At 58.3% G+C, this 22130-nt stretch overlaps 1 protein-coding gene and 1 long non-coding RNA gene across 10 annotated transcripts in view; one reads left to right on the top strand and one right to left on the bottom strand.

The window, feature by feature from the left end:
• BCOR (BCL6 corepressor) overlaps nucleotides 1-22130 on the top strand; it is an 82190-nt gene that overhangs the window by 21619 nt on the left and 38441 nt on the right. For 3 of the 9 annotated variants that reach the window (XM_030282740.4, XM_030282731.4, XM_030282736.4), the window contains exons 1-2: nucleotides 1703-2300; nucleotides 21255-21384. In XM_030282740.4, coding sequence (XP_030138600.4) covers nucleotides 21299-21384 — 86 coding nt within the window. In that variant the 5' untranslated portion in view covers nucleotides 1703-2300; nucleotides 21255-21298. The other 6 variants (XM_030282742.4, XM_030282741.4, XM_072935067.1 and 3 more) reach the window with 5 other exon arrangements.
• LOC121470582 (uncharacterized) lies at nucleotides 14391-15472 on the bottom strand. Its single transcript, XR_005981650.2, has 2 exons — nucleotides 15261-15472; nucleotides 14391-14815 (listed from the first exon to the last, which is right to left on the bottom strand). It is a non-coding gene; the product is annotated as an uncharacterized lncRNA (long non-coding RNA).

The raw sequence follows: 22130 nt of genomic DNA, 5'->3' as shown, positions 1-22130 counted from the left end.
CAGCCCCGGCCGTCCTGCTCTGGCGGTGAATTCCCATCGCCCTTCTTGCTGCTCGGGCGCCCTCGGTGAGGGAAGCTTTTGCAGCTCATAGCGTCTCTTCAAGCCTTTTCGCGCAGGGTCCTGAACGGGGCGATTAAAAATCCCCCCTGGGGCAAAGTGTCCGCGTTAATCGCCTGGCGTTTGGCTGGCAGTCGCTCCCACACGGAGCGGCGGCGAGAAGGGCTCGATGCGGCGCCGGCGGCGCTGAGACGGCAGAACTCCCGCTTCCCCGGGAGGTGCGGGGGAGCAGCGGGGCCGAGACCCGCCCGGCCCTGAGGCCGGGGCCGCCCCGGGAGCTTCCACGCCGCGGGCTCTCCGGGACCAAACCCGGGAGTATCAGCGGGGATGGGCGTTATGAACGTGAAATTTACGAGTCGAGCTCGCCGAGCCAAAAGTTGCCTTGCCAAAGTAAATAGATGCAGCCGATAACTACCAACCCGGAGATTAAAGGGCTCCACGATCCGGGCAGAAATTTTAAAGCAGCCCTAGAAATGCCAGCGAGGGAGACGGAGCTTCAGTCGTGACCCCACCCCGGGTTGCCACACTGCTCGCACCGGGTAAAAAGCGCGTTAAGGGCTGCCAAAGCCGGATCAGGCGAAAACGCGCTTTAATAAGGTCCCCCTCGGCCCCCCGCCCCCCGCAATGCAGACGTTGACAAACGAGTGGCTTTTTTTCCCATCCCGATTCAGAGCTCAGAGAAGCGGACCGGGGGGGAAGCGCGGAAATCAGCGCGGCCGAGCCGCGGACCACGCGAAGTTGGGGCTGGCGGGTGGGACCAGAGAGGGGCCCCGGCGTCGGGGGGCGACACCCCCCTCTCCGCGAGTGCGAGAGGCTGCGGCCGAAAGGTCCGCTCGCCGTGTGACCCCTGCGGGGGGTTGCGACGGCTGCGAGCCCTCGGCAGGTCCTGGGGGAGCGGGGATGCCTTTGCGCGACGGGGGAAACCCGGAGCCGGCGGGTGTGACTGTGGGCGCGGGTTGCATCGCCGGGGGTTATTCCAGGCGCCGCTGGGATCACGGGGGAAACGGGGTGGGGGGGCCGGGGGCGCCCAGCGGAGGGGCCGGGGGCGAGCGGGGGGTGGCAGCGCGGCGCGACCCGCCGCGGAGGCTCGTAGCGATGTCTGGCAGCGCCGCCGCCGCCGGGGTTTTGACAGCTTGGCGGAGCGGAGTGAACGGAGCTTTATGGTAATTGCGGTTCTCCACTGGCCTTCTGGGTAGCGAGAGAGGGGAGTATCGGCGGGGCGGGGGGGGCGGCTTTCCCCTCCCGCCTGCCGGGGAGCGCGGGAGCGCGGAGTCTCCCCCCGGGGCGCCGCAGCTTGGCAGCGACCTGTGCCAGCCGGGGGGAGCGAGGGAGGCGAGGGGGGGCAAATCAATTAGTCAGGGCAAGGGGGGGAGCGGGCGAGCGGCCGGGCGAGCCCTGCCTGAGCAGGGAAACGCAGCCAGGGGAGGGGGAAACTTGCTGAGGGAAAAAGCGGTGGCGGCGCTGCTGCCGCTGCTGCTGCTGGCGGCGGCTCCCTCGGTGCAGCGCCTGCCCGGGGGGAGGGGAAGGGAGGGGAGGCGACGGCTGGAGGAGGAGGAGGAGGAGGAGGAGGGAGAGAGGGAGGGGGGATGCGAGGGGAGCGCAGCGTGCAGCAGACGGAGCCCGGTCTCCCAGCGGCAAGGTGAGGAAGAGCGGCTTTCCCGGCGGACTATAGAGGGGAGGGGGGGGAAGAGGAAGAAAAAGAGAGAGAGAGAGAGAGGAGGAGAAGAGGAGGAGGAGGAGAATTAAATCCCCAGCCACACACACACAAAGCCGCGGCGGCCAGGGCACGGGAGACGGCGGCGCGGGCGAGATGTGGGGAGCGCCGCGCTCGCCAGCGCAGGAACTTCGCCCGGAGCAAGCCAGCAACATGGCGCTGCCAAACCAGAGCCGGCAGCCGGAATGAGCATCGCGGGCTGCCGCTCCCACTCCCGCTGTTGAGCGCAGTCGAGCCGAGGAGCAAAGCCCTTCCCGCGGGCACCTGCCCCGTCGGCGCAGAGGGCGGCCCCGCTCCTGCTCCCCGCAGCTCCCTGGTCTTTCCGCGCCCCTTCCCCGACCCGCCCGCGCTGGGGCAAGCCGCGACACACGCACCCACGGAGAGGGGGAGTCGGATCGTGAAACTTTTCTCGCCTCTTCCTCCCACCCCCGACGGGGCTGCCCTTCAGGGAGAGCAGCAGGGCCAGGCGACGGTGTGGCGACCCGCGTCTCGGACCGCGCACGCCAGAGCCCCGCGGCGCGGCAGGAAGGTCAGTGTTCCGCTCCGCGAACAGCTCCCGTGCGGAAGCGCCGCCACCGAGTCCCGCGGTGACGGGGCGGTTGCGGGGCTCCTCTCGGCCGGCCGCGGGGAAGGCAGAGCGGCGGCGTGGCAGAAAGTTACGGCGCGGGGCAGCGGGGCTCGGGCGGGAGTGGCGAGCAGGCGGCGGCGGGGGCAGGAGGGTCTGGCGGAGCGCCTCCGGGGCTGCGGTGTCGGAGGGGAAGTTTGGAGGCAGTTGCTTGTGAAGATGCCTGTTTGGGGCACCGGAGGCGGGGGGAAGCACCCGATCGCGTTGTCGGCTCCGGTGCGCCCGTGTGGGGAGTGGTGGCGGTGTTCCCGTCGTCTCGCACTTTGTGATTGGGAAGGCGCCGGAGCAGCGGCGTTACGGGGGCTCCCGTGGGACGGGGCAAGCAAGGAGCGGCGCTGCCGGCTCGGGGAGCGGGGAAAGCTCCCGCGCCGGGCGGGCCGGGCTCCGCGCTCCCCGCCCAGAGCAACGCGCGGTCCGGCGGCGGCGGGCAGGTGAGCGGCGGGGAGAGCCCGCTGCCGGCTGCCTTCTCCCCGCCGAGAGAGCCCGCTGCCGGTGCCTTTTTCCCGCCGGGAGAGCCCGCTGCCGGCTGCCTTCTCCCCGCCGGGAGAGCCTGAGGCGCTGCTCCCCCGTGTCCCTCCGCCCCGGTGGGGCGGGCGCCGCGGCGCACGTGGGACAGGGCGGCCCGGGGCTTTCCCGTGCGCGGAGCGGTGCTGGCGTGAGGTCCGGCGTGACACGGAAGTTTAGTCAGCCCGAAAATGTAGTTTGGAGTTGGGAGAGCGAGCCAGAGGGAGGCTCGGGGCTTGCCATCAATGGGGCGGCCGGAGGGGGACGGCCAGGCGGGGAGGCAGCGGAGGCTGCTTTGTGAAGGCAGGGCCAAGTGGGGCGGCTCTGCGCAGCATATGAGGCATGCATTTGATGTTCGCGGAGCGAGTCCGGGGGCGAGGGCTGCGGAGCGTTCACGTTCCTCTTTCTTTCTCGATGTGTGTATGTTGGGTGGTTTGTTTGTTTTGTTTTTTCCTTTCTTTCCCCTTCCTCTTTCCTCTCTCCCTCCCTCTCATTTCCGCGATGTCTGTCGGATCCCGGGTATGGTGATCGCAGAGGGGGCGAGGGGGAGGCGAAGAGCACCTCCCCCATTTACCCCGACGACAAAAAAAAAGCCCTGACCATAGCGAGCGGTGTAAAACTGACAAAGTGTGGGGACTGACTTTAATGGTATCGCTCGGAGCTCCTCGCAGCATTAATTCCCACTAATGAATCTTTTCCAGAAACTCCGTTCATTGCTTTCATCTGCTCTTTAGAGCTCGCAGCTTTTGTATTCGTGTTTGCATTAAAAAGGGGGGGGGGGCGGGGGGAGCCCAACCCGCACCACGTAGCCAAGCCTGGATTTTCCAAAGGTTTCTATTAACTTTTATTTTCCCCGCCCCCTCCCCGTGGCTCTACCGCGGGGGGCGGCCGGGAAGAGCAATGCCCCGCCAGAGCCACTTGGGAACAAAGCTGGGGGCGAGAGCGGGCGGGCGGTGCGGGGTCCGGGTGCCCCGGGCAGCGCCCGCAGCCCCCGCCGGTGCCTCCGCCGCCCGCGCTCCTCCGCAGCTCCGTGCGCGCCGCTGCCCGCCGAGACCGCCGTTCCGCTTCCTCCGGCCGCCGCTCTCGCCGACTTTCGTCCCCGAGGTGCTGAGGCTTGCCTGTCTGTCTGGAGCCCGGTGCTGTCGCCCTTGCGACACACCGATTCATTTCCTTTCGGTTCTGCTGTTGGAGCCGCTGGGTGGTTTTTTTTTTCTTTTCCTTTTTTTTTTTTTTTTTCCTTCCCGAGAGGTAGCCAGCGCAGCGCTCACCCTAATTGCTTTTAGGAGGATTAGGAGCAAATTCCTCCTCCCCCAGCGCCCCCCCACCCCCCCACCGCCTCTTCCCTCCCCGCCCCCCCCGCCGGGTTGCCTTCGCACGCCGGGGTTGCAGTTTATCCCTGGTGCAGTTCTTTGAATTGCTGTCACAAATAGGTGACTCAGAGTTAATTAGGAAGTATGCACCGGATCAATGGGCTGCACAGCTCATTAGTTATTCCCCAGCCTTTTGCAGCGTTGGACCTCCGGCTCCTCGCCCCGTATACCTCTTTAATACGCAACCTGGAGGGCTGGCAGGGCCCAGGGAGTACTTCGGGTGCGGGGGGCCGGGTGCGAAGGGGCGTGATGAATACGGATATTGAAGCTTCCAGGACGGGAGGTTGCATACGGACCAGTGACCGAGACCCCTACTGCTCCCCCCAGTCCCTCCTGCCCCCGCTATCAAACCTGCCGTCACGCACGGGCGTGGTGGGCCCTCGCCCGCCCCGAGATCGGAGGGACAAGCCCGGAATGTTACCAAAAACAAACACACACACACAGGAAAAAAAAAAAAAAAAAAAAGTGTGTATGTTTATTGGAGCGTACGTTGAGAGAGCAGACAAAATCTCATTTGTCAGGCATGAAGGTGGGCTGTGTGGAAGGCTATAAATATACCGGGGAGGATTGTATCGCGGTCACTTTTCTGTTCTTCGCCATTTCTAAGGTGAGTGGCGGAGGCTGAGGGACCGGGCAGGGGCTTCTCCTGGTATTGTTTGTCCGTCTGTGATAGATCGGTCTAGACAGCCGCTCAGGCTCCCTGCGAGCTCAGGAACCGGAGCCTGAAAGGGAGAGTGGGGGAGACGGAAAAGGTCACCGCGATATTTTTTCTTTTTTTTTTTTCCCTCCGTCTTTTCTTCCTTCTTTTTTTTTTTTTTTTGGTGGTGGTGGTGGTAATGGTTGTTAACCCTTCACGGCAGAGGGGATCGTGGCTGGCTATCCCGGCCTGGAAGGATGCGGCAGCACAGCAGCGATCGCAGGGATGATGTCGCAGCCGGGGCGGGGGGACAGGGTAGCGCGCCTCCGGCGCTGCCCCGTCCATCTAATGGCTCTATACGAGATGTTTCCCACAACAGGAAAAGAGCTCACGAGGCGAGTGCCAGATGATTTCGTTCCCAGGAGTTTCCTCTCTGGAAACTCCGAGGAGCGCTCGGAGCCGCAGCCGGGCAGCCTCAGGGCCGGGGCAGCGCCGCAGCCCCTCGGGCTCGGGGTTGTCCCCGGGGCTCTCCGCCCCTCGCGGCCCTGCCGTGCCCCTCCTCTTCCCGAGGAGGAAATCCCGAGATGGAGGTTCCCGGCCCCGCGGGGGGAGCGAGTTTCCGCGGCCGCCTTCAGGTTCCCTCAACTTCTCCCCCAGCAGCTGGGCGCCCTTCGCCCCACGGGGCCACATCTGTGCTGCCAGCGTGGGGCAGCCCTCGGCTCGTGTCTGTGCAGGCAGGAGCCGGGTGTACCATGCTCGGGGTGTTTGGGAGCCCACGGGAGCAAACGCACCTCGTGGAACGCAAGGGCAGGTGGAGAGTGGGGTCTGCGTGGCAGCTCGGGTGGGTCGGGGTTGTTTGCAGCTCCTCCGTGCGTGTGTGCTTCCTTTTGTGCTTGTCCTCGGTGGGTGAGATGCGATCCTGGCGTGCAAGCCTGGGCGGTACAGATTAAAAGCAGTTAAGGCTTTAGAGCCATAGATAAAAGCTGGTTTTGTTGGATTCGCCTGCAGCGCAGACCATTCCCATCCCTCTTTGTCTGAGCCCTGGTTCCGGGCGCTACAGCCTTATTGGAAATGCTCCCGAGCAGTCCACGCAGCCAGGGCAGCAGGCAGCTCAGCGCTTATTTACACGTCACATCTAAATACATCTCTAATTAGATAGAAGCAGCGCCGGAAATGGCAGATTTGTTGCATATCTAATAGAGACCAGTGCAAACAGACTCAGCAGGGTTTCCCTCTCTTCTCCCCCCACAAAAAACCCCCACCCTCAAGACCAAGCCAGTAATCTGAGAGTGAACAGAAATGACTTCTCCCATTTGAGTGCATTATGAACCACATTGGCGAATGTCTCTAATATCTAAAGCAATACTTGGGATGTGTGAGCTGAATGCCCAAATATGGACTGGGTCTTGAAACAATACTGGTGCCTTGGCTTTATTCCTTTGCTGGTGGACAATCCAGGCTCCGTGTCACGCACTGTATTTGCCTTTACCAGAATGCGCCAAGAGCTGCAGCTTCTCAGGCAGTTCAAAACTGTCATCCCTCTTCCCTCCTCTTCCTTCACCCCATGATAATACACTTTTTTGAAGACTGATGAGGAAACCAAGGTCCCCTAACAGTGAACGAGCTGCAGGGAGGCCTCTACAGTCCATGCAAGCAAACTTTCTGGATCTGTGCAGCTGCGAGAGTGCACAAAGTTGTTGACATGTTTTCATGTCTCTGTTTGTGGAGAAAATGGACCCAGGTCACCATGGCCCAAAATAATGGGTGGTGCATGTACCGAAGTAGTTTTGGCAATGTGTGGCTGTCGTTTACAAGGTCTCTCAACTTTGACCGATGAGTGGCCCCTGCAAAGACAGGCAAAAGGCCTGCTGCAGTTCAGGTCATAGCTAAGCAGCCACGTTGCCCTCAGACTAAATATGGCTTGGAGTAAATCGCTGCTTAGTGTGGAGGACAAGTGATCTCCGATTTCTGCATGTCTTGACAGAGGTCCGTGCTCTTGCTGGGACCCTGCAGCATAGTTGGGCTGCACAGGTGATGTGCGATGCGCTGTCTTTCCCCCGAACTCTGCAATACATCACATTTTAGTGTGGACTTAAAGCAGCATGAAGCCAAGTTTAATACTTCCTCCTTATGCTGGTGTTGCTTTAGAAATAATTGATGGCCAGAGCGGGCCTGCGCCCCTCTTTCTTGGTCTTGCAGTAACTGAATGGTGGCGGGGAGAGCCGGGCTCACCCCTTTGGGATGCGCCGAGCAGCGCTCCTGGCTGCATCGCTGGCTGCATCGCTGGCTGCATCGCTGGCTGCATCGCTGGCTGCAGCGTGTGCGTGCCGGAGGGAACGCGAGGCCCGGGCTGCAGGCAGGGGGAGTTCCCCTGGCTGTGAGCAGATCCCGTTAATCCTCTGGCCTTTCAGGGAACCGGCTTACAGCAGTCGCTGCTCCGGAGCGACCTTTCCCTCCGCCCTGACCTGCTCAGGTCCCTGGGCTGCGGAGGGCAGGAGGTCCCTGCCAGGAGAGCGCATCGTGCCTCGGGTTTCTGCGGAGCAGGATGCCAGCGCTCCTTTGAATGGCCGAGCAGATGAGGTGGGGATGGAAAGGAGGAGGCCAAGAACTGCTTGCAAATGTGGCTTTAGGAAAGTTCTGCTGCTTTCCAGAAGGGAATTCATTTTTCCTTGTTTGCTGGACAGCAGTTCTTGGCTGAGGGGAGATTTTTTTTTCCCCCCCTCTTCTCTTCCACTGCTGGAAAAGTTAGCGAGTGTTGTACTCTGTACCTGCATCCCTCTGTACCTGCCTGCCTGTTTTCCAGAACTGTTGTCTGAATCATTTGGGACTCTTCCTTTGCACCCCAAAACTACCTCATGAGCTGATGATTCAGTGCCATGTGATTAGACATGCAAGGAAGTCCACTTGGAGAAGATCCTGACAGCATGAAATATAATTTGTGATCTGAAAGACAGTTTCCAGTATAATCTCATTATGCACCACAGACTCCCGGTGTTATTTTGTAGAAGGCGGACAATGATCAATTTACATTGACCTAGGGCTGGGTGAGCTTTTAGATGGTAATTGCCATATTGATTTGCATGCAAAAAGAAGACCTGCTAAAATTAAAGACCGGAAGCTAAATTAAACTAAATTTATTGTCTAGGTGCAAACTAAAAGACTTGTTAAAGTCTAGTGTAGACTTGGAAAGCTATGAAATTGAGAGAAGCATGATTCTCATCCTAATAACTCTAAAATGAGTCTACATGATGGGACAAGGGGCTGCAAAGCGCCCATTGTGAGTGGAGGCACAGAAGCCGGGGCTGTTCTGTGTAAGCCCTGACTCCCTAAACAATCAGAGAATAAAATATCTCCTCTGTCCAATGAAAATCTCGGTCTGAATGTTGGGATTGTCGTGCTAAGGAAAACAAAGCTTTATTTGGATAAGACAATTAAAGTGGAAAGCACAGAATCCACCAGCCACACTGGGAACAGCTCGTATAAAGAGCTAAGTGTGTTCAGTGGAGCACAGGGGAAAGGGGAGGCTCGGGGCTGTGCTCCATGCATCAGGAAAGCCTGTCATTGTGCTTCCTCTGCCTGTCCCCTCGGCCAGGAGGGCCGAGAGCGCTCCCAGCCTTGGTGCTCTCCTTTCCGCAGCTCCTGCTGCCCTTGGAGTAATCTCCCACACCCAGGAGCTGCAGCAGCTTGGTGCTGTGGTGGGCTCCTTCCCTGTGCACTTCTAGACAGCCCATGGTGGGTTGCAGTGTGCCAGCTAATTCTTTCTCAGAGCATGGTTTTGCTTTTCATTTTCAGCTGGAGTAGATATTGGTCTTACCCCAGTACCTCACCTGGGGGCCTTGTATGCCTTTCAGTTTTTGCATATTCTAAAACATTCGGGCCTGTATTCTCAGTTATAAAAGTGAGAAGTCCACATTCACAGGAGTATTGGAGTAGCTGGCACTTGGCACAGTTGATAGCAGAGAGAAGTACACCTGTAGTTGCACAGAGAGCAAACTCCGTGCTTGGGGCAGCCTGGTGGGCGTCCTTGTCCCTGTGAGAACAGGTGCTGTGGGGCTGCCTGTCCCTCACCCACCGCTGTGTTTCCTCTCTGCTCCCCTGGGGTGGGGTGGTGTTGCATCTGGGAGTCTCCTGGAGGGCTGAGAGAGCTTTGTGGGGCTGCTTTAGTCATGGTTTGAGTATGCCATTTGGGTATGGTGACAGGTAGGGACAGAGAAGTGAAATCAAAGCTGGAGGGGCGTATTCTCAGCTCTCCTTCAAATTCACAGAGAACTTGTTAATGGCACAAGAAGGGATGGGCTGAGCTCCTCTTCCTAAGTGTAAATTCCCTGCCTGAGCCAAACTTTCTCCATGTGAAAGCTCCTGGCTATGGAGAGATCCTACAAGGATCTCTGATCCTCGGGCAATCCCCTTTGCTCCCACGCCCTGGTGCGCTGGGTTGTGCTTTAAGCTTCTCCGACTTGCCCACAGCAGTAGGAGGCTGAGCTGGGTGTTGAGGAGAGCCCTTCCCACAGGCTGCAGTCCCCCAGGCTCACCTTGCTCTGGCCTGGTCGTGCTCCCCCGTGCAGTGTTTTCCTTTCCTCCTGTTTCAGTAGTCAAGCACAAAGTGGATTAGCAAAGCCCCGTGCAGAATTAAGCAGCCCGGTGTGAAGTTATGCGGAGCGCTGAGGACTGGCCTGCCTTCCCCTGCAGACCTCCTGTGCTGTGCCGTGCTGTGCCGTGCCAGGGCAGCCCAGGACCAGTGGGCAGGGCTGGATGCTTCACGGGGTCTCCAGGCTTTGCTGGGCGAGGAGAGAAATACCTCTGGCTAAAGTTGGGAGCAGCAGGGGAAGCTGGAACAGTACTTTTGCAAGCAGGAAGTGATCTCCCAGGGTAAACATTTTAATGGAAGTGTAACCTGGCATTGCACAAAACCCCAACCCAGGGCGGCTGCTGCCAGCTGGGAGGATGCAGGGCTCGAGGAGATGCGTGGGAGGCTGTGCCCTGCAGTGCCAGGGGTGCCCACAGCAGAGCCGTGTGCGCGGAGCTGGAGGCGGCTGTGGCGCGGCCTGCCCTGAGCAGGTGGCTGAAGGTTGTCTTATTTTAGCTACAGAAGTATCTCTCTAGATCCATTACTGCGGGATCTCGTTTGCAATAAACTATATTGGCTCCCTCTTTATACAAATTGCTGGTATGAAAGAAAACCCAGCCTATATGCATGGAGGCAGGCATGAGCTAGTGAGATCAGGTTTCCTACTGAGCTCCCAGAGGAGAAGTCAGCATTTGATTGAAGCTACACTTGGTTCTTGGTTCCCAGGGGACAGCAGCCCTGAAACACGAGAGCCCTCCCTCCTTTTTTCCCCCCTTCTCTCTCTTCTTCCTCTAAAAGCCTTTGTGCTGAAAGAGCCTCAGTAGGCACGAATCGCCTGTCTCTCACAAGACTGTGTTGCAGCCTTTGCTGACATTGTTCTGTTAGCAGTGGTTTTTACCAGGCCAGCAGATTTCTAGCTACGTATAGGCAATGAATAGTCGATGATACTGACCTGTGAATATGTAGTGGTGTCTCTGGGTGGTGAATCTGATTCGGAAGTCGATTGGAGACTTACCACATTAGTGTGAAGCATCATACCTGCCGGGGTACTACTGCCCTTTGGCACGAGTTAGGCCAAGATGGAGACATGCTTCCAATAAAGTCAGCTATTTTTCCTTACTGGTGCCGTCCCCCAAGCTGCATATAGGTACATAGAAAGTGTTACTTCAGCTCCTGTGGCCTCGTAAAGAGTTTGTGTGGGACGCAAATTTCAGAGAAAGTTGCCGTGTCTCAGTTTTCCCGTAAGAGATGCACAGTTTGGTTAATGCCAGGACTCAGAATGGCAAGGAAAGGTTTCCTCAAACAGATTTATTTTCCCCATGCTTCTGTAAAGTAAATTCCATGTCTCCTCCAACTTTGCTGCTGTTGTAAAAATAAGTAAGGGCAGGGAAGGAGCTATGAGTATTTACACTCAAATTCCAGCTGTGCCCAGCAAAAGACCCTCTGAGAACATCCAGCGCACTTCTTTGCTTCCAGGCCGGTTGTATCATGAGCGAAGCTGGAGTCGTGCTTTAGGTTATTGGCATTTTTGTTTCAGTGTTATTTTTTTGGTTTTTCCTCCTTACGGTGGAAAGGAGAAGGTGGAAGCGTGTGTGTGCCGCCCGGCTGAGCGGAGGGGCCGGGGCCGCCGCGGGTTGCGGGGTCACCGCCCCGGGCAGGGGTGGCGGAGGGGCCCCTCGGCGGGAGGTTGGCGGTGACAGCAGGTCGGAGCGGCCGGGCAGGGATCGGGGAAGCCCGTCTTTCCCGGGGAAGGGCGGCCGGGCAGGGATCGGGGAAAGCCGGGCAGGGATCGGGGAAGCCCGTCTTTCCCGGGGAAGGGTGGCCGGGCAGGGATCGGGGAAGCCCGTCTTTCCCGGGGAAGGGTGGCCGGGCAGGGATCGGGGAAGCCGGGCAGGGATCGGGGAAGCCCGTCTTTCCCGGGGAAGGGTGGCCGGGCAGGGATCGGGGAAGCCCGTCTTTCCCGGGGAAGGGTGGCCGGGCAGGGATCGGGGAAGCCGGGCAGGGATCGGGGAAGCCCGTCTTTCCCGGGGAAGGGCTGCTCGGAGCGCGGCGCGCCGCGGGGGCGAGCTCGCCGTGTGCCGCGGGGCGCTGCGCAGCTGCAGGCGCGGCTTTCCCCGCTACAGCGGGGTTCCCCCTCGCCTTTCCCAAAAGCCAGACCGAGAGCGGAGCTCAACCTGTGATTGTGCAGGCGTTTCGTCGGGCGGCAGTGTTGACTGGAAACCCCTCCGTGCTGTGGGGGAGAGCCCCGAGGCGCTTGGCACCCACCGACATCGGGTTGGCGGAGCAGCGCCCCGCAGCTCCAGCCCGGCCCGCAGAACCCCCCGAGCACCGCGGCTCCGCCCGGCCAACCTCCGGGAACAAGCACGTTCCTGGCCCCGGGGCGGGGGAGGTGGGTAGAGGGTGTTCCTTGTTTCGAGTAAACCAGCTGCAGTAGTTGATGGTAAAGCAATGAAGGCAGACACAATGCTGCTGTTGTTGGTTTGATCTCTAACTGGGGATTGTTAGTCTGGATTTAACTCTGTGGCAAGGGGGGCGGGGGTTTGGTTGGGGTGGGGGGAAGGCGAAGGCTGTTTACAGCCAGTGCAAATAATGTGACAGCTGTTGGAGCGCGAAAAGCCCGCGCCTCGCTGGCACTCGCACACAAAAGCTCTCGCTGCGGCCGGAGCGGCCCCGGGGCCGCCCCGCCGCTCCCGGAGGCACCGCCCGGCGCTGCGGGGCCCGGCGGGGCTCCCCGGGGCCCGGCGGCATCCCGGGCGGCGGCGGCGGGGCGCCCAGCCGCGCTCCCCTGCCGCCCGCCGCGACGCTTAAGCAAACGCCGCTGGCCGGGGAGAAGCGTTCCGCCCCCTCCCCCCGGCCCCTCTTTCCGCCTCCGCTTGATTTACAAGCGCAGGGAGGCAGCTGGAGGAGCGGCCGGCTCCGTGCCCGGCCCCGGCGCTGGGAAATCCCTCCTGGCGGCAGGTTCGCGCCGGCCCCGGTGACTTTGCGGGAGCGGCGGGCGCGGTGTCCCGGCAGCCCCGCGGCAGGAGAGGGCTGCGAGCCTCGGCCGGCCCGGGGCACGGCACGGCACGGCACGGCGTGGTGCGGTGCGGTGGCTGGCAGCACGTTCCCCTCACAAACACGTGTTGGCAGAGAAGTTGCCGCTTGAGATGGCAGCGTACGACCCGTGATAACCTGGATGTGCAGGGATCCCCGGAGTAGGTCTTCAGTGAAAAGCTTCTCGTGCATAAATTTCCCGAGTGGCTATTTTCTGCTCAAAGCCTCGGCATCTAAGGGCCTCGGTTTGTCTTCTGAGTGTAGGATATAAAATGCTGTGTGTTCTTGAAGTTTGCTCCAGTACCCAGAGTGATCTCCTGGCCCTTTCAGAAGAGCCTCTGGAAAGTCGAGGAAACTTGGAGAACTGGGTTCCAGCCTATATTTGTACCTGACATAATTTCGCTACCTACGAGAACCGCTGTGTTTTATATAGTAAGTGACCTCTGCGTACTATTGTCTTTTTGACGAGGCGTCTCTGGGGTGCAAAGCAGGTAAGAAGGGGAGATGCTTATTTCCTCCCTCACCCCCCTTTTAGTCGTTTTGGTCGATGGGTTGTCTTTATCTATTTCTCTCCAGTCAATCTATTATGTTTTTTTTTTTCTCTTTTGGCCTTGACTGTCCCCATGGTCCTTTATGGATTACACTGTGCTATTAGTGGCAAAAGTACACCAGTAGTCATTCAACAATTTTAGCATCAATTCCTATAAACTGGTGTTTTATATGACATGTGCCATTTTTCTGCAAGAATACTGCTTGCGAAACTAGTTTCGCCTTGGAGCAAAGGCGGAAAGATAAACAAGCCTGCATAGCCAAAACACTTGCATAGCCAAAACACTGGCAATTGCTGCCTCCTTCCAAATCTTTTAAAGTCACGGAGCAATATTTTAAGGATTATGCTGCTGCCTCTGAGGAGGGAATGTCGGTGGCGTTAAAAAAAAAAAAAAAAGAAGCTAATGCAAATTAGAGAAAAATAATTTTCTTTCAGCGATATGCAATGTATTAGTCACTTGTTATCATGCTTAGAGGCAGACCTCATTTGCGCGTCTGCCAACTCGTTCACATCTGCTCAGAGCTGTTCAGGGCATTTTAACCTTGGCGGTGTCGTGTCGTAGTCCCACGGATCAAGAACGAGTAATTAAAGCTCTAAGCAGCAGCAAAAAATTCATAGCCGCCCATCTGCATCGCAGTTGATTCGCTGCTTTGTTTCGGTGCGGAGCGCCGGGATGGGCAGGCAGGGCCGGGCGGCCTCCACCCTGCCTCTACGCCGGGGCACCGCTGCTACTGGCAACTTTATATCCTTTTTATTTCCTTTTTCTCCTTTTTTTTTTTTTTTTTCCCTTTGTAATTTTTGTATTTTTCCAGGTGGTTTGGTTTCCCTTTTTTTGCCCCCGCTGTCTTCCGCACGCTGCGTCGGGCGGTGTTTGGCACTGGCTGAGCCCACCCTGGACTGGCCTTTCCTCTAAAGGTGTGGAGAAGGTGGTGGATGTGAGGTCGGGACACGTTGCGGAGACGTTTAGTCGAGGTGCTCGTAATGCAGCTTTCGTAACTGAGGGCTCGCCAGCGCTTTCCAGAAGTGCTCGGGAAAGCGTTTCCCATTAAGGAGAAACGTTAGCGCCATAAACCCGACTTAAACTTTGGGGCGAGGCTAATTTTTATGCATTGTTTAGCAGAAGCCAGGCTGTTTATCTGCTTGTTGTTGGGAGGAGGAGGAGGGAATTAAAAAAAAAAAGAAAAGGACACCCCCCCCCCCCCAACTTCCCGAGCACTTTTTCTTGCATGCAGTCGCCGAAGGTCCCCGTGCCCCGGCCCTGGCGTGGCTGTGCAGACAAAGCCCTGCGGGAAGCGAGAGGCTTCCATGCTGGCGGCGCTAGGTAAAACGAGAGACGGAGGCACCTAAGTTTAATATTTGCCTGTTGTGCGCGGCCATTTGCTGCGTGAGGCGCGGAGCCTCCCCCGGCGGGGCTGCGGGGCTGGCGCTGGGGAACCGAGTGGGGGGCTGGCGGAGCGGAGGGAGCCGCTCCCCATCCATCAGCCCAGCGAAGCTGTTGCTCCGTAAATGAGGGAACCACAGGCCCTGTCAGCCGCAGTTATGCAAAATGAAGTCGTCCGTGATCAATATCTCCCAACGTCCCCGACGGATGTGTGGGGGGGCCGCCCCCGCCCAGCGTGCCGCGGCGGCTCCGCGCCGGGGAGCGGTGTGCCGGAGTGGCCGGAGGGAAACCAAGGGCGTGCGGCCCATTCATCACTCCACCCCCCGGGGGTGCGGCGGGGGCTGGGGGAAGGAAACGGGGGCCGTGCTCCGGTATTTCTGCGAGGATAACGTTGCGGAAGTGAGCGCAGGCCTTCGCCCAACTCTCGCAGGAGCGCTGGGACTTTTGTATTCAGTCTGGGGGGGCTTCCCCCCCACCCTGCCTCCTAAGTTTCCCGAGCTGCTGGGGGCAGGGGAGTGCTCGCCGAGCCCGGCTGATAGCGAGCCCGTGGCGCTGCGCTCTCCCAGCCTCCCGCGGACGAACAATGGGGGACGAGCGGGGGGAAGGGGCTGTCTCGGTGGTATTTTTCTTTCCCCCCCCCGTTCCTCCCCCCCCTTCCCTTTTTTCCCCTTTTCTATCCCCCTTCTGGAAAGCAAAAGCCATACGGAATAAAGGCAACAATGAAGGGTTCCCGGGATGCCGAGTGCGCGGCGGGTTAATGGGCTGGTGGGGCGCAGGCCTGCGCTTTTCCTTTCCTGCGCCGGGAACGCGGCCTTAAATTACCTGAAATGCACATTTCTGCCTGGCCCGCGGTGCGTGGGTGTGTGTGCTTGCGTGTGTGTGTGTGTGTGTGTGTGTGTGTGTGTGTGTGTCCCTCTCTCCCACCGCTGCCGCTGCTCCGCCTGCGCAGCCCGGGCTCGGCTGCTGCCTGTTGTCTCTGGCAGCGGCAGCGGAAACCTCGCTGCCGTGCGCCCGCGCGTCTGTGTGTGTCTCTGTGTGTGTGTGTGTGTGTGTGTGTGTGTGTGTGTGTGTATCTGTATGTGTGTCTGTATGTCTGTATGTGTGTGTGTGTGTGTGTGTGTCGCTGTGTGTGTGTGTATATCTGTATGTCTGTGTGTGTGTCTGTGTGTGTATGTGTGTGTGTGTCTGTGTGTGTCTAAAATGGCGCGGCCGGCCTGGGTAGGGAGATGCCGCGGCGGGTGGGCTTCAGAAGGGAGCCCGGGCTCTCTCCGTAGGCCCCCGTCTGTGCGGGGGCCCGGGGGTTCCTGCGGCTGAGCCGGTCTGTGGCTCCCTCCTCCGCCACCGCCTCCTCTAGTAGCCTTGTTTCCCGGCCGGCAGGAATCCCCCGGCCACCCCGGAGCGCACGTCCTGCCCGGGGACAGCGGCATCGCCCGGGGGACCCCGGGGGCGGGCGCCGTAGCGGCGGTGCGGGGCTGCCAGTGCGGCGAATGGGCTCGGTGTTTCCCGCGAATCTCTGGGAATTCCTTCATGCAGTGATGCCTCAAAGTTGGGTACCAGCCGCTTCACGTCCCCCCTCTGTGCGTGTGTGGGAGCCTTTGCAGCCTTTCTGTCGCACCCCCATGATGTGGTTTAACCGGGGGGAGTGGGGGTACGGCGTGAGTGTCCCCGCCATACCAATGTTCCGTAACCTTCAGGTACGGGCTTCGCGGTGTGCGGAGGCAGCCTTGGCCGCCCGAGGCAGCTTTGGCCTCGAGGAGCTTGTGCCTGGGTCTTCCCCTGGGGCTCCGCGACAGGCAGTGCCGTGTGGGCTCCAGGAAAAGGCAGCCAGGGTTATTTGAAGGATCGCCAGCCATTTTAACTTTCCCTCATTGGCCTCCTCCCCCGCCCCCTTCCCCAGTTCCTAGGCTTATCATTAATTGAAAACTTTTTTTCCTCCCCCCTTTTGGCTGCCGCCGGCAGCTGAGAGCGATGCAATGATTCTCCTCGCAGCATATGGGAAAGGGGAACGCGCCGCTGCCGCTCCGGCGCTGCGCCTGTCTGTGCAGGGTCCGAGGCGTGACAGGCGGCACGGGGGGGGCGCGGGGCCGCCTGTGTCGGGGGGGCCGCCCCCGGTGGAGCCCCGCCACCCTGGAGGTGTCTCCGTGGGGCGGCAGTGCCCGGGGCGGGGAGGATGCCCCGCTGGCGCTGGCTCGGCAGCCCCGGGTGCCCCCGGTCGGCTCCGCCGCGCCGTGTTTACACGGCAGAAAGTCCCGGTCGCCGCTCGACACGTGACGGTGTGGGAGCCGCGGGAGGGGGGAACACGGGGGACACGGGAACGATGGGGGGGGGTGGCTGCGGCAAGAGCCTTAAAATAGTCGCCGACCCCCTCGTGCTGCCTGCACGCTGCCTAAACCGAGATGCACTAGTGTCGTGCATGACTCTATATGTATTTTAAATCGGTTTAGCGATCTCGCTGGCGCATTGTGCTTAGCTTTATGGTTAAATGAAATGCCACACGTCCCGGGTAAAGGTCAAACTTCTTCTCTAATCCGCGGATCCGTGCGGCGGCTACTTAGTCTGCAGCTTCCTCCTCTGGTTTACAAAACGTGTCACTAGTGGTGATGTCGTGTGGAGATTGCATAAAAAAACCCCACGGTATATTTTATTTTTTTATACATATATATATAAAAAGCGCAGCCGAGCCTATTCTTTTAACACTTGTCTAATATTAGATCGCTGGCTGCTGCCAGAGCTTTATACGGCGCATTGTAAACGGTGCAGCAATACGGTGTCTCTGAAGTCTCCTTTCTAGCCGTGGCACTGGTCGTTGTTCCTATAAGTCGTAAATATGTAGGTCGGAGGTACAAGATAAACGAGGTACACATTCTTAAGCATCAGCCCGTATTTAAGCTTATAAATACCGTGCGAACGCTGCCCTTTAAATCAAGCTCCAGATGAACGGGGCTGAGGGCTAATCGAAGTAGATCGCTACGAGTCCCCGATTGCTTCTCACTTCTTTCTCAGGGATTTTCACAAATCTAGAAATGATCCTGCCAGTGGCCTGGAACCGGGCAGCAACGGAGCGGGGTGAAGGGGGAGGCCTGGGGGGGTGATATGGGGGAGGGATCAGAGGCCGGTAATTTATTGCATTGCTTTTAATATCCGAAAGGCTGGGTTGTTTGCCGAAGCTCCCGGGGCTCCGTCGGTGCCATCGGCTCTCGCAGAGGTTTTTTTTAAACCCCGCGCAGCCCTCCCCGCCGGCTGCCGCTGCGCTGCCGCTGCTGCTGCCGGCTCCGTGGCTTGTGCAGTGGAAACTGGCAGGCTGCCAGGCGGAGCTCGGAGGTGGAAAAGAGTAAAGGCGCCAAAAGGGAACTCGTGCGCCGCTGCAATTCTCCTCCCGACCCGCTTCCTGGCTCGCTGCAGCCGCCGGCCCCGCCGGGCTTCCTCCAGGTGCCCCCCCGCTACCCCCTCCGGCCCTCCACGCCCCTCGCTGAGACTTTCACCTCGCAAAGTCGCCGGCAGGCACCCCGGGGTCATGGGGGTGGAGAGGGAGGGGGAAGAGCGGGCTGCCCTGTCTCGGGTGGCGCTGCCATCGCCTCTTTCCCCCGGAGGCACGGAGAAGTGGAGTCTTCCTCTTCCTCCTTCTCCCCCTCCCCGCGGGCATCGGGTTTTTCTCGTTTCCACGCCAGCAGCCTGTTAACAAAACTTTGCTGCTGCTGGCGTCAATGGCTGCCAAAAGTCTGTTGACGTTGCGAGGGAGACCCAAACGTTTCCCTTTTTAATCAGCTGCCCGAGCAGTGCGGTGTGTGCCCGTGCCTGCCTCTGCGGCGCGGGGCCGGCGGGGCGCGGGAGGTGGGTGGGTGTTCCCGGCGCGGCTCGGCACGGCACGGCACGGCTCGGCTCGGCTCGCCGGGAGGCAGGTTAGTGCTTGCAGGCGCTTTTCACAACTGGTTTCACACGGCGGCATCGCTGCCGAACCGCGTGTGCGTTGCGCGTCTCACTCTCTTCCACCCCCCCACCCCGCGCCTCCCTCCCTCTCTTCCTCCCTTCCTCCCTCCCTCCTCCGTGCATCACCGTCTATATTTAGCCGCAAATGGCTTTATCGGCCAGACACCTCCCGGAGGAAATGCCGTGCGCGCTCCGGCTGCCGAGCCCCGCTCCGCGCCCCGCCGCGCAGCGCAGCGGGGGCGGCCGGGGGGGCTGCGGCGCCCTGGGGCGCGCTGGCGGTGGCCCGGTGGGTGACAGGAGGAGGGAAGGGAGAGAGAGACGTGTCCTCGGTTTCCTCCGTGCGCTGGGGCGCTCAGCCCGCCGTCGGGGTTGCATAACGGGAACGGCTGCGCCCACCCCCGCGGAACCTGGGTATATAAATAGGTGCGGTGCCCCCCACGCCCCTCCACTGTCCCCCCCCGTCCCCGCAGCGCAGAGCGCTTCTGGCGCTGCCGGCGTGTTTGGCCGAGCCTCTGTGAGCCGGTATCCCCGAGAGGCAGCTGCTTGTGGGGAGGGAGAGGAGGGGGAGGGACAGGGTGTGCGAAGAGTTAAAAGTCTGCTGCTTGTTGCAATGAAATTATGGCTGGCAGTGGCGCCGCTGCTCGTTCAGCAGACCTCCACTTTTAAACAGTTCACAAGAAGTTCATCAGGGCGGCGATGATTATAACTGCACACACGCGCGCACCCGGGGCACGCAGCGAGAGGGGGTGGCTTTGGGGAAGGGGCTGGCAGCCGTCGAGGACGTGGGCTCTGACCTGCCTGGTGGCCCTGGGACATCCCACCAGGTCCCTGCCACCGGGTTTTGCCCTTGCTGGGGTGGTGGTGGTGGTGGGACATGGGGCCTCCAGATTCCCCGCTTTTGGCTGGGGACGCTCTCACTCCCCCCATGCAACTTCAGCATTTCGCTATCTGCGCGTGTCAGGGGATTGATGGGCTCTAGTTCAGGCACCTCGCCTTATCTTAATGATACATTTCCACCGAGGAAGGCAGGCAGCCCCTCGGAGGGAAGCGGGGCACAGAGCGGACTGTGTGCTGTGGAGGCCGTTCCCTGAGCCGGTGTCTGTCCCTTGGAGATGAGGCAGCGCACGGGGTGGCTGCTAACCCTACGTACAACCCTAAATCACTCTCTCCATGCTGCTGCTGCCTCTATTGAAAACATTACGAGCGGCGCATCTGGAAACCAGTAAATCTGTCCAGAAAACGTCTTTCCAGTGAAATAACTCCTTTTGAATGATAGCGCGGTAACTAACCTCCGTGGATTTTTGTTTCCTCGCGGCGATTTGTGCGGACTTCATTAGGAAAAGCTAACCGTTGTGGAGAAAGGAGGGTCAACGTGCCGTTTCATTAATATACATTTGTTCCAGACGTGGAGTTTTGCACAAAAGGCCTCTCTGAGGGGAGAAAAAAGTGTTGGGGAACAAGGCTTTCCTGCCGTTTCAGTTCTTAAACCTCTCTGAACGTGTGTGAAGTATTGTGTTAAAGGCCCAATCTGGGCTTCTTCCCTATTAAATGCCAAAGTGATCATTTGCATATTTTGTAGCCTGACAAAGGAAATGAGTTTGCTGGGGAAGCATGGATGCTTTGGGAGACGTTAGACATTAAACTCCCAGTGGTCAATCGCCCGTTACTGGCTTGTGTGTGTGTAAAAGGAGTATCATGCCTCCTGCTTAAAGGCTTCTATTTTTGTGAGAGGAAGAGCTGAGGGATATCCTGTGCATTAAAGGCTCCCCCTACTTATTAACCCAGCATTTAGCAGCAGGATGCAGGCTGAAGCTCAGTCAAAAGAAACGACTCAACCTCCAAAGAGCAATTAAAATCTTGCACTGGAATAAATCATGCGCCGCGATAATCCTGTTAATAAAACGCAGCTTGTCCTGACACTTCGCTCATGCAGCAAACTAGAATTTAATGCGAGCGGAGGTTGCATTAGGCAAGGTAGAGGGGAGGAAAAGCCTTTCTTTCCCTCTCTGCCACTGGACGTGAAAACGTGGTTACCTTTCACCTGCCTCCCTGGCTGCACACGGCGCCGATCCTCTTGGACTGCTAATACTTCTCCAGTGAGCCCGCTAATGATTTCTTTCCCTGGAGTGAGCAGGCATCATTGAATTACTGAAAGCACTTGCAGCAGCAGCAGCAGCAGCAGCAGCACAGCAGCTCCAATGCAGAAGCCACCAGGGCTCCTCGCTTAATCAAATCAAGGGGTGGGGAGCTCGCCAACCCACTTACTATTTTTAACCCCTTTCTCCAAGTTAGTCATGTGCAGACGCTAAAAGGGAGGGTTTTATTTAGATGCCTTCTGTAGCAGTGTCTCTTCAGTTTTAAGTCCTCGTGTAAAAGCCTTATCAGCAATCAGCGTAGCTAATACACGCGGCATGTGGTTGTTCTTGCCATGCTCTCCTGCTCCCGTGTCTTCATAATGCAGGGCTTTTGTGGGTTGTGTGAATGTTCCCCCAGGCTCACAGGGTCTCCCTCCTTGGTTCAGTCTAGGTGAGGTGAAGATTTGGGGACTGGTGTGTACTTGGCCGGCTGAGTCATTTCTTGTGGAAATGAAATGCTGTGGAGAAACTTTTATTTGTCGATAGTCTGGAATGATTCTTAATTTTCTGGATGTGCACTGGGGAAAAGATCCATCTCCTCTGACCTATAAATGCCCTCAATTTGCTCCTTTATTGCCGGGTATCTCCCTGAGCGGTTAACGTAGGCAGCTCACTCCCCACACCAATCCTGCATTCATTATTAATTACCCGGAGGGAGGCTGGCTGCTCCGCTGTGATGTTTGCACTTCCTCCTAGACAAATCTGCTCAACTTTTCTTTTTTTCTTTTTTCTTCTTCTTTTCTTTTTTTAATAGAATATAAAACCGTGAAGAAAAGCGTTGATTTTTAAGAAGACGTCATGCTTTCTGCAACTCCCCTGTATGGCAACGTTCATAGCTGGATGAGCAATGAAAGGGTCCGCATGTGTGGAATTAATGAAGACAGGTAAATATTTGAGCTTCTGGCAAGTTAAAGCACACTGTAATTCTGCAGAGCGAGGTATCGGAGTTTGCTCGCTTCCCTAATACTGGAGCAGAAAGCTGCCACCCTGAATCGAGATAGCCCAGCTTGGAGGGAGGGCAAAGGGAGAGAGTCAAGACGTGCCTGAGAGCAGCAGAGCAGATGCTGATTTACTACGGAACAGGCAGCCTGGGTCAGTGAAGTGGGGACGCACCCAAAGCAGCCTTTGAATGTGCTTTAACAATTAATTTATTACTTTGCATTTGTGAAGGGGAACTAAACCAAATAGTGCATGTTTTCTTGTGGTTATTCTCTGTGGCAGAGGGGGGGCTTGTGCCTGCAATTTGGTGTTCCTTGTCTTTGGACCAACAGCTTGTCATGTGAAATAGGATCAGTAGTGCCTGTCTCCCACAAGTGAATTTCTCTTCCTCCCCACCTTTTTTCCTGCTGAATATGATTCAATTGATGATCAAAATTACAGTGTTTGATGGGATGACACAGGCGCTGGCAGGTGTTCCCTTCCCTTAAATCCCAGCTTTTAAAAAAGCAAAATGATACTGGACAGAAGCTGCGGATGCGCCTCCAGTTCTCTGTGCCAGTTTTGTGTGGTTTTAGTGCTTTTCTCTCTTCTCTTTCTCTGTTCTCACTGTTGTGTGAAAAGCCTCCAAAAAGCTGGTGGAAGTTTTTGGTCTTTGCAGGGAATACTATTTGCAAACATAAGCTGAAGGAAA

This window comes from Taeniopygia guttata, chromosome 1 (genome assembly GCF_048771995.1).
Source record: "Taeniopygia guttata chromosome 1, bTaeGut7.mat, whole genome shotgun sequence".
In the NCBI taxonomy this organism is placed as follows: domain Eukaryota; kingdom Metazoa; phylum Chordata; class Aves; order Passeriformes; family Estrildidae; genus Taeniopygia; species Taeniopygia guttata.
This window is presented reverse-complemented; position numbering and strand designations above follow the sequence as displayed.